This window comes from Cnephaeus nilssonii (assembly GCF_951640355.1).
Source record: "Cnephaeus nilssonii genome assembly, chromosome: 1".
Lineage (NCBI taxonomy): Eukaryota > Metazoa > Chordata > Mammalia > Chiroptera > Vespertilionidae > Cnephaeus > Cnephaeus nilssonii.
The window spans coordinates 23,146,195-23,158,528 of NC_137072.1; the positions used below are offsets into that span (position 1 = coordinate 23,146,195).

The following is a 12,334-nucleotide window of genomic DNA, read 5'->3' on the forward strand; positions in this document are numbered from 1 at the left end:
AGGAAAATGTGGGGTGTGCATGGAGAAGAGCAAAGAGTGAAATCTGATGGCTCTCCCAACTTTAAATTGGGGAGCCATGGGTTACAGACTGAAAAGATGGGCAAGATCCAGTTTTCCAAGGCCTTGAATGCCGACCTAAAGAAGCTGCACTTGATTCTACAGACAGTAGAGAGCCATATAGGGCTTCTGAGCAATTATGCAATTGTCTTTCATTCACCTCTCTTTTATAAAGGAGACAAAAATAATTTTGACTTTGTACTTCAAAAGGAATTATAATTTTTTATTCAACAAGTGAACAAAATTCTAAGCAACCTTTCTGATTATCAGCCCATGAATTAGAAAATATTTAAACTTTACAGGTTTGAAACTCCGAAGGGAAAGATTTCCTTTATTGCTCTAGTCTTTATTTGGTGTTGGAAGCGCAGTGAGCTCATTAAGATGTTGGAATGAAAGCTGCATATAGAGGGGGCACAGGAAGCCCACTCATCTGGGGAATAGAAGGTGACTTGGTCACCCCTACTTTATCCTGTGGCCTCCAGGCTTCCCCGTTCAGGCCTCTGGTCATCAGGGTTTGGTTGTGGCCCTTTATACTCAGACCATGTTCCTTCACCTGATTGATCCAGGGCACTGGCTCCAAATCTATATTCTATGCATAGGAACACAACACTGATTCACCATGGTGCTTTTTTGGTGTGTGTTTGTATGAGTCTGTGTGTGTGTGTGTGTGTGTGTGTGTGTGTGTGTGTGTGTGTATGTGCGCGGGTACATCTATATGCTATATAATAAAGGCCTAATATGCAAATTATCCCCTTGACCAGGAGTTCCACTGCTCGCTATGATGTGCACTGACCACCAGGGGGCGGTGCAGAACATGGCGGGCATTGGCGATGCACTACGACCTCTCAGCGGCTACCTAGGGGTGGGGGTGATGGGGACAGAGGTGTGGTGAGAATGTGGGGAGTCTGCCGAGCTTGCTCTCACTCACCCTGCTACCCTCCCCCAGGATTCCCAGGATTCACATGCCAAGGAAGTTCCTGTGCTCAGGTGCCAGGCCCCACGAGGAGCCCATCCTGTACCCATGTGGCCTCTTCCGGGTGACCCGGGCCGCAGCCGCAGGGACCACAGGGGCCAGTCAGGCTCCTTGTGGGTTCATGCAGGAGCTGGTCTGCGAGGTTGGCCAGGAGAGAGCGTGCTGCCCACCCGGCTTCTGTGCAGCACTGCTGGGCAGCCCAGAGGCCCATCTCCACATGGGGACTCGGGTGCAGTGACTCAGGTGGAGGGGGCATGCGGGGCCTAAGAGCCCAGGTACTGCCCAGGACCCAGAGTCTGCTGGGACCTGCCCTTTCATGCCAGATACTTGGCTTCGATCACCAGCCAGGCTTAGGGATCGCACCCATGCATGAATTTTGTGCACCGGGCCTCTAGTCTATGTATATAAAAGGCTAATATGCTAAGTGTCTGTCTGGGTAATGACATCACGTAGTAATGCCCAGCTTCCTCTCCCTAGTGACTAGCCTCCTTGCAGGTTTTCATCCCTGGAACATGACTTGCTTTATAGCCAGGTGGAAACATTTTACACTTTAACCAAATGTCTGTGAAGCATTTTCACATGCCTCATCTCATTTGATCCTCACAGAAGTCCTGGAGTAGATAGATAGGAGACTTGGTGGAATCCTATTTTCTTTTCATTAGCCAGAAAATGGAGATTTAGAAAGCTTAGAAACTTGACCCGACTGAAAAGAAGTAAGAAATGGTGGACCTTGAAAATGACTCAGGTTTTCTCACTGAGCAGAATATAGTCAAACACTGCTGCAGTTAAATATTTTACTCTCTTTTCTCCCTGTGTGATCTGCAATAATAATCTGCTTCATGTTGATATTTACTGCTGTGTTGCTGACAATTACCTGAAAGAGAAGTTGGGGTGCTTCACTGGGCTGGAAAAAGTTTAGCTAAATCAGAAAGCAGGTCTAATTAAGCAAGTTTATTCTGTATCTATAAATAAAAGGCTAAGTTGACTCATGCATGTGCGATACATATAAAGTTTTCACTGGCGCCAATCGCATGCTTGTGTTTCGATCTGTCATTGTTGATTGTGAATTTGGTTGACACTTCTGTTATAGAGAAAGGGCAAATAGAGATATTAAAATGTTTCTTCTAACTAATTTTCTTTCAATGTACACAAATTCGTGCACTGGACCCCTAGTATAAATATAAAAATATACATCATTACACAAAGTTGTGATGGCCCATACCATTATCTTTTTGTTTTATCTGTTATAATAGAAAGCTATTATTTTTCCTGAATAGTTTGTGAGCATTTTGAGAGCAAGCCCACCATATAGTAACTTGCATGCAGCCAGAACTTAATTAGCATTTATTGATTAACTGATTTTAGAAAAGCTCTTTAGCCTCCAGCATATGCTGCATTTCATTATAGAATCAGGAGAATAGCTGGTTAACATATTAGGTATAAAAGGACGAAAAAGTATGGTTTCCATTTTCCTTTAAATCTATGAAAAGCAAGATGGGTGATTTCTTTAAAAGCTCCTGAGATGAAGTAACTGAACTCATCACATGAAAGCTATCTATCAATGTGTGTGTGTGTGTGTGTGTGTGTGTGTGTGTGTGTGTGAGAGAGAGAGAAATCGGCCAGCTTCCAACTGCAAAGTGAAGAAATAATGTGCAAAATATTAAGTACAGGTGATGTTAGCAAATGGAGAGAGTTTGTGAATTAGTATGGTTGTATGTGTAATACTTGCAACTTACCTCAATAAAGAAGATGCTGGCTGTTGATGTTGGATGATGATACATATAGACGGTCACAAGAATGGCTGCTGCTATAATGAGGACCAGGATGAGGATTCCAACAATGAGGCCAGCATGCAGGGTCCCCCCTTTCTTCTCGGCTGCACTGTCATCTGTGGAAGCTAAGAGAACAACACAGCTGTCAGGACATCCATGTGTGCACTCTTAAGTTTGAATTTTCATTAGAAGGAATATTTATATTTTAAGTAAAGTACTGTTGGATATTTTTTTACTTCCTGTGCAACTTTTCTTTTCCATAACACCCATTTTAGAAGGTAGATGCTCTTTATTTGGGCAATAAAAATATTCATACTATTAGTGATTAAAGATATATTTATAATTACGTTATAATTTATAGTTCAATAAGCAAGATCAATAGCCTTTGTTCTAAAAGTACTGCAGAAAATCTAAAACTCTAACTATGTAATAACCTTAACTTTGATTTTTCTCATTAAACCACTGGCACTTTTACCTATGGGAAAATTGATTACTTTTCAAAAACTCCTCTCTCATTTTCTTTAGGAAATTTTAAATTGAAGAGTGTTAAACATCTTTTTTTTTGTGGGCTAGACAGGCATTTTAAGAAAGTCTGCATGAGTTCAAAGGATAATTTTCAAAATCTGTTTTAAACTTCAATGTTCTTTAAAAATATAACAGATGGAAGCTAAATGACCCTCAAATAGTTTTATCACTATCTAAAGGGAACACACAACATATAAAAATATCCCACTATGCCACAGACCAATACAATTTTCTCCAACTTTTACTGAGATGCTTTCCACCATAATACTCATTTTCAGAGAGGTATTTCTGAATTTCTAAAGTAATAACTTTCCAACTTAAAGTTAATCAACCAAACAAAAGTAATCTATAAAATATCATCTTGTTCTAAAATTCTATAATCTTTGATGACTACCCAGGCATCTAGAGAAGATCTTCTTAAATTATGTGCAGCAGGTAACTGTATCTTAGTGCAAAATAAAATTGGTATTTTTGACTGAGAAAATTCATTAAGAGTCATAGAAGTTTTAGAACAGTGATTCCTAATAATTTCGTTACCAATTTATGTCTTTGTTATTTTCACCATTTGCCTCTATAGTTTAATGATTTTTTGGTCTATTAAATCACATTTAATAAGCACCAATTTATTTCTTTTTTAAAAATTTTAATACAAAAAATATGACTGCCTATCAGAATGTGTGGCGAATGCTAAATAACAGAATTCTAGATAAATCGAAGAAACTTGACCTCCCCAATTTTCCCACCCTTCCTTTGAAGTTGCTATTGTTTGTTTTCTCTGCTTGAGATCCTTATTGTTCTTCAGTGATCTTTCTCCAAATCAAATAAAGATCAAAACCCTAAAGCTTTCCCTTACCTAGCAGAAATTCATTAGTGAAAGAATGTAAAATGTAAAGAGTAATTCATTATATAAAAAATCATTTACTGAGAGAACTCTGGGAAGACGGCAGTCAAGTATCAGGAATCTGTCTCCCCACCTAGATAACAATTGCACTGGCAGCATCTGTCCAAGACAGTGATTTTCAAACAGTGTGCCAAGGCAGGCACACTGCTGTGCCACAAGAATTTCTAAAACATTCAATACCTGACTATTTAGTCAGGGACACTTGACTTCTTTTCCCTCAGATTGTTAAATTAAAAAGAATGACAACAGTCAATACAACAACAGTCATCTGGTGTGAATGAATCAAAACTATATATATACTTTTTCAGAGTGGCAAAAATATATTTCTTGGTGTGCCACAGAATTTTAGTAATTAGTTTATGTGTGCCATGCGATGAAGAAGGTTGGAAATAGCTGGTCTAAGATTGCTATTTTGGACTCTGGACTATATGGAAGGCTTTCAACTTCCCAGGGAAGGCTTAGACCGTACATTGTGATTAATTTCAGTCAATTTCAGCTCTTAGCACAGTAGTAGCTACCGAACCTTCACCCCTGCACCATGTGACAGGCAGCTGTGCATGTGTACTGATCACTGATTGGTGCTTCTGATCACAGAGGTGCACACAGAAAGACAGGCAGTTGTTTTGTTGCACCTCCCCCATGATTGCAAGCCTCTCCCCCTTTGGTTGACTGAATTCCAAGGGATTTAAAGAGCCAGCATTCTTCTGCCTTGGCAAGTGTGGCTGAGTTGGCTGGGCATCATACTGTGCACTGAAAGGTTGCTGGTTCCATTGCAAGTCAGGGCACATGCCCAGGTTGCAGGCTTGATCTTCAGAAGGGGGTGTGCAGGAGGCAGCCAATTGAAGTTTCTCTCTCTCTCTATTTTTCCTCTCTCTCTTTCTAAAGTCAATAAAAACCCATTAAAAAAGATAAAAAGAGGCACCACCCTTCTTATTGCTTCCCTCTTTACTTTTCTCATTTTCCCCTTTTAGAAGCCAGACATGAACAAGTAGAACACTCAAAAACAACTATGCATAAGGGGAAAACTTAAAAGTGACAGTGCACACCCAGAGGAAGTCTCAGAATAGACTTGAGAAGACCTTAAGTTTATACTTCAAGCTGAACTTCAATACAGAGACAGCCTGCAACAATAAAAGCAAACAAACAAACAACAATAACCAAACCTAGAAAATCCTGGGGTAGGAAAATAATTTGATTCCCAGAGTTACCACATTATTAGGTTCAAATGTCTGGTTTTGAACAAAAATTCACAGAAAGGTGTGGCTTATTCAAAGGGAAAACAATCAATAGAAACGGTCCCTAAAATAGTCTATTAGAATCTGGGAGAATATTCAGAAAGGTCAGGAGGGACCCAAACTTTTATTCCACCCTGAGGATTATCTTAATGCTCTTTCACTTATATTCAAAAGCCAAACAACATCCTCCCCTAGGAATTAATGATATAGGACAAGACACCATAAAGTAGAGCCTCAAAGCCACAAAAATACGTATATACATATATTTGAAAAGTCTATCAAATCAAGGCCTTCTTTGTACTATGTTGAAGACATTTTAAAACATACATCATGTACAGAAATGCAATACTATCAAATATAATTTGCTCTCATCTGATGAGACGTTCGAATTTCTAGTTTTTAGTACTTTATAAGATGCAGATCAATATTTAGACACAAAGAGGACTGTGAGAATTGTCAAATGTATCAAAGCAATTTGCGATATGGGGGTAGTTTTAGTTATGATGATAGCAAAAACAACAGTTTTAAAAGGCATTAAGTACAGATTAGATAATATTTAAGACCTTACGTAAATATGTTTAATTTGCTGCATTTCAAGAAAATTTTATGACTTGTTGATAAGAGGAAAGATAAAAATAAAAAAAAAAAGAAGAAAGAAGATAGGAGGAAAGAGAAGAAAGTTTGATATGTTTCTTCAAAGTGTAACATTTAATTTTAAACCTCTATGTCTTCTTTTTTTTTCTGTGGCTGACATTTTTCAAGGTTTACAGCACATAGCATTGATAGTCTGTTAAAAGTACAATTCTTCAGTATGATAAAAAGATTTTTATACATTGCTAAAATGATCTGTGCCCACTATTAAATCTTGCCAATAGTTTAAGTCCAGAAATAAAGTAAAACTAAAATACAAATGCTCCTTGTCTGAAATTTTATTCACTTTAGAACTAACTCTCCCCTTGGCTTTAAAAAGAAACACCACAGCCCATAAATTCTGCTTTGTATTAATGTCCTTTGGGGGACCAAGAGGCTTTGGACAAAATCTTGCACAAACTTGTTCAAAATTCATAAATCTTATGCAGATAATGTCAAAATGTTCTTTTAAAAAGATAAGTAAAGTTAAACTATAAATGCTCAATATGTCAGTGTTCCATTTTTGGCTTAAAAACACACACAGAGACACAGGACATTCCCTGTAGAATATTACCTAACCCATTTATAAGCTAAAGCATGTAATGGAAGAAAATCAAGTGATACAATTTTTCAATAAATTAACTTTCCTTTTAAAGTTTCCCTTGTAACTGATCTCATTTTGTAGCTCATACATTTTTCCTCTTAGCTCTTTCAGCTTTTCTACAGCCATGATAATTTAGTGTTTCTCCTGATGTTTTATGCATTCTCTTATTTAGCTCTTTCAGCTTTTCTACAGCCATGATAATTTAGTGTTTCTCCTGATGTTTTATGCATTCTCTTATTTTTTAAAATCCTCACCCCAGGATATGTTTTTATTGATATGAGAGAGAGAGAGAGAGAGAGAGAGAGAGAGAGAGAGAGAGAGAGAGAGAGACATCAATGTGAAAGAGAAACAAAAACAATCAGTTGCCTCTTGTACATGCCGACTGGGAGTCAAACCCAGAACCCTTTGGTGCACAGGATGACACTCTAATCAACTGAGCCACTGGCCAGGGCTATTCTCTTATTTTTCCTAATTCTCTTAGTTCTTTCAGTTTCTTAATCACGGTCTCACTACTTTTTGGGGTGCTTACCAATCTGTCAAAATTATGTAGGCAGTAGGGTACCTTGAAATATTATACAAGCTATACCTAATCCATAATATGTTTCACTGTGACAACACATTCATAAACCACATTATGACATCTCCACAGGAGGGATTTGGGTAAGTACTGTGAAAAGATGTTACAATGAGTGCAAAAGACACAGCTAAGTGCATTATGTATGGCGAGAACAATAGCTGGCAGGAGCAGCTGGCCCAGATTCTCTTTTGCGGCCTGTGCTACTACATGGCGACTGTGAAATTTCATTCAGGGAAACATAGAAAGCATTCTGGGCTAAAGGAGCTTAGGGCATGACAATCTTTTTAAACAATAATCCATTGCTTTTTATCTTAGAAAAATGACGCTAAATAAAATTACCATGAAATCATATTAAAAGAAATGCTTGATTCCATCAAAACGGGGGATTTTGGAGAGCAGTCACAGCCCAGCGTGCCTCTGGCCTCGTTATGCGATCAGAGCCCTCATGCAGGCGTATATCTGAGCACCTAAGAGCAAAGCGTTCACAGTATCATGGCCACACAAGACCAAAAATAAGCCTCTGGAGTGATCCATTATCATTTTTCATTTCTTATGTGTATGTACTACTTTTAAAAAACAATGTACCTATGCCTCCAATATTTTCTGCAACCAAGCTCTTTATAAGACCTAACTTTTAAAGTTTTCCTAACATCAGCATTCTATACAAAGTTGTCTTGTTTCTATATTTAAGAATACATTCAAAAATTATTTTTGAAAAAATAAATCTCTACGTAAAACCCACAGAAAAGAAATCCTAGTACCTAATTCTCCAGCAAAAAATTAAACTAAAGAATTTTGTGGAAATAGTTTCTCTTTTAATTTTATGCCAAACCCTTGCAGTGGTTAAGAAATTAGGGTTTTAAATTACAGAAAAATTTTAGAGAGTTTCCTAATGAGCATATTCACAGTGCTTTTGGAATACCAGAAATACGATTGGAAAAATAATTTCAAGATGCAAGAGTACAGAACAGAGTGATTCTAAGCCACCAAGTCACTTATGTTAAGAGTCCATTTACAGACAAACTTTTGATTATAACAATGAATGCTTACTTTCTTATCAAATCCACCAGGTTTTCTGAACAGGGCGGAAAAATTCTCTTTACCCTCCTCCTATCAATGGAAAGATAGATGCGTGTCCAATCTGCTCAGCTAATTTGGAACCTTTGTACCTCCTAGGTCAATATGAGGCTTTCTTGAAATTATCCATGGAAATGGGATTCATTCTCCTGCTAAAGTTAAAGTGCATGTTGGTTGTAAGCAAGGACTTCTCAATGAATAGCTTTTCTATTGGAAAGATCAAGATCTATCTCACTTGCACCTGCTCCGAATACCCACCCCTAGGAAAACAGGCCACCAAGGTCCTTATGGGGTCAACTATCCCCAGAACCCAGTAGTAACTGTGAAGTTGGGTATGAACCTGCAGCCAAAATTTGAAAAACAAAAGCTCAGCTGCCAGGGCTCAAAGTGTCAGTAGGCTATGTAAATAAAATTGACCTTATGACGATTATCCATAAGCAGCTTCTTTTGAAAACTGCTGAATATTAAACCAATTTCTCTGGTACCTGAGTTTATGTTAGAAATTAATGAAAATCTTTGGGCTTCCTAAGAAAGCATGGGCTACTTTAGTTGCTCGAGATACCAATCTGGCCAGTGTGCGCCTCAGGGTTGAAACTTTAGTTCCTGATGTTCTTAACCACCATAAAATGCTTTTGTTATTTGCTGTGGTTTGATGTATACAATCCCCAGGAGGGTAAATGGGCAGGACCACATGTATGTGCTCTGTATCTCAAGGAGACAATCAAACTGGAAAAAAAAAATGAGCAGAGCCTGGAATTTCATTTTAGTTTGTGTTACCAGAACTAATAAAATATATCAAGGGCAGAAAGAAAATACAGAAACCGCTGAGAACCAGTTTTGCAGGCTATTTATATTTCACAGCTTAGCATCAATACTGGCAAAGCATGGCTCAGATAATGACCCTAAAACAGGGACAGAATACACTAGCCTGCCTGGGAAGAAAGATGCTATAAAATTCTACTTGACACAATTGCCTGCCTCTCGGGTCCTGGAATATCCAGTTTCCTGAAACATGAAGTTCCACACGTTGAACGTGGGATAGACTATGATTAGGAGGTGAGCACTAGTCTCAGCCTAACCCTTCCCATCCAATCAGATGTGTAAAAGGGCCCCACTCACGGGTATGCAGGGCTCCCAGGAGCTTTACATTTGGAAGGGCTTTGCTCTCAAAGTCTTGGGAGATGGGATAGGCGGAGCCATAGGCTCATTGGACTCCTTGGTTTGGCAATTGGTGATGCTGTGTTTGCTGAGATCCTGCCTGGCTTTAATGTGTGTGTGTGTGTGTGGGGGGCGGTGGGGGCAGACAAATGGCTGCATAGTTGACTGAGCGACCTGTGAAGCGATGCTCCCTGCAGGCCAGGATGGCAAGGGGAGCACAGCGCCTGCTCTGACACCAGAGCATTTGGTGGTGTAGCCCTGTGTGTCCTGTATGAACTACGTGACCCCAGACAAATGAGTTAAATCTGTGCTGCTAATACTTCATGTGTAAATGGGATTATAATCGTTCTTTCATTATAGGGTGCTTTAAGGATTACATTATATACTAGTAAGTAGGCAAAGCCCTTAGGAAAGTGCCTGGTGGTATATAGTAACAGCCCTATAATTGCTAAATAATATTATCGTTATTAGTAACTATGCAGGGCGTAGTTAAAACTTTCTCTCTCTCTCTCTCTCTCTCTCTCTCTCTCTCTCTCTCTCTCTCTCTCTCTCTCTCTTTTCCTGAGGTATATTTTGCATCCTTGAAAGACACAGATCTTAAGTGAATAATTCAACATATTTTTATAACATTAAATACCAAAGTAACCATTAGCCAAATCAAGATATAGAACACTTCCATGGCCTCAGAAAGTCCCATTTTCCCATTTCCAGTCAATGTTTACCACTCCCTACCACACCCCACAGTGGGCAACCACTGTGCTGATTTCTACTATTGTAGATTAATTTTACCTACATGGAATTCATATAAATTAAATACTCTATGTACTCTGTCATGCGTATTTTAAAAAATGTATCTGTGTCACTGCATGCATCACTAGTTTTATTTTCTTTCTGATGAATAGTAAGTCCATTGTGTGCATAAATGCAGTTTGTTTATTGTTTTATCACTGAACTTTTGGATTCTTTTTGGTATTGTAATTATGAATATTGTTGCTATGAATATTCTTGTACAATATTTTTGTGGGTGTGTTTCTCTTGGATGAATTTTTAGAGGTAGAATTTATGGCTGAAAAGGAAGACATTTTTAATTTGTAAGAAACTGCCACTTTTCCAGTATACTGTATCTTCAATATTAGTGTCATGTCTTTTTAGTTGTAGTCACATGAATTTGTATTTCACTGAGGTTTTGGTTGGGTGCCTTTTTATTATTAACTAGAGGCCCAGTGCACAAAATTCATGCACTGGAGGGGGTCCCTCAGCCTGGCCTGCACCCTCTCAGAGTCCGGGACCCCTTGGGGGATGTCTGCCTGCCGGCTTAGGCCTGATCTCCTAAGTCCGGGCTCTCGCAGTCCAGGACCCCTCACTCCTTACTGCCCACCTGCAGAGGAGGTGGGAGAGACTCCTGCCACCACCACTGCACTTGCCAGCTGTGAGCTCAGCTTCTGGCTGAGCAGCGCTCCCCCTATGGAAGCACACTGACCACCAGGGGGCAGCTCCTGTGTTGCGCATCATAGCGACCAGTCTCGTTCCTTGTTCAGTTGATTTGCATATTAGGGTTTTATTATATAGGGTTTGCAAGAGTTCTGATATTTTTTTGGCTGGAAGTCTTTTGTATTTGCAATATGAATATTGTAAGTATTAACAAAAGTTTGATGAACAAAAGTTTTCAATTTTAATGAATTTATCAATTTTTAAAACAGTCTTTTAGGGGCTATTAAATTTATTAAAACTTTCAAAGAACCAACTTTTGACTTTGTTAATATTCTCTATCATTTGCTTATTTTGCATTTCTTTTTTATTTTTTTCCCCCTACTCATCTTGTTTCCTTCCTTGTACTTATTTTGGGCTTAATGCTCACTTCCTTAGACTTCTTAAATGCAGGCGTGGGTCATTATTTTAAATCTTCTTTTTTCTCATATAAGTGTTTAGAACTATACATTTCTTTCTTAGTACTTTCTAGCAGCATCCCACAAATACTAGTTTATTGTAGCCATTATTATTCAGCTGCAATGTTTGCTAATTTTCCTTATGATTTCTTCTTTGATCCCTATATTATTTAGAAGTGGTTTTACCTGTCACAAATCTAAGATTTTTTCAGGTATCATATCATTACTGATACTTGTTTGATTCTTTTATAGAGAATATAGTCTATAAAACCAATATTTTGAAATTTAAGATATCTTTATGGTTCAGTATGTGGTCTATTTTGGTGACCATGCAATGTATACTTGAAAAATATTCTATAGTTGTTAGGAACAGAGTTCTGAAATATCAACCAGAACAAGGTGGTTGATAGTGTTGTTTAAATCTATATATTTTCTAATTTTAATATTTGTTGGTCCAATTTTTAATGTTGTAATGTCTTCCTGATGAACTGACCTTGCTATCATTTTAATACTTTCTTCTCTTTTCTTCTGTGGATACTCTTAGACCTTACGTCTATGAAATCTGTATTTATATAGCCATTCTATTGTTAGGTTTTCATATATTTTTTCACCATTTTACCTTAAAGCATTTTATGTCTTTATGTTTCATATTCATCTCTTATACAGTAGATAACTGGATCTTGCTTTTGAAAAAGTCAGTCTGATAATCTATGTTTTTAACTGGAGTGATTATTTTTACAGTTAATATAATTATTGATATAACTGGATTTGGATCTACCATTTGCTATTTGTTTTCTTTGTGTCCATCCAATATGTGGCCCGTTTTTACTCCACTCTTGCCTTCTTTAGGTTAAACAAATATTTCTTAGAATTCCATTTACACTTAGCTCTGCATTTTTGTATTTATTCTTTAATGGCTGCTGAGCATGATGTTAACAT

The 12,334-nt window shown here is 38.0% G+C and overlaps 1 protein-coding gene across 1 annotated transcript in view; it reads right to left on the minus strand.

Moving 5' to 3' along the window:
* PLXDC2 (plexin domain containing 2) overlaps positions 1 to 12,334 on the minus strand; it is a 438,689-nt gene that overhangs the window by 36,982 nt on the left and 389,373 nt on the right. Inside the window, exon 13 of the mRNA XM_079773569.1 lies at positions 2,767 to 2,927. Coding sequence (XP_079629695.1) covers positions 2,767 to 2,927 — 161 coding nt within the window. The remainder of the gene's footprint in view (positions 1 to 2,766; positions 2,928 to 12,334) is intronic.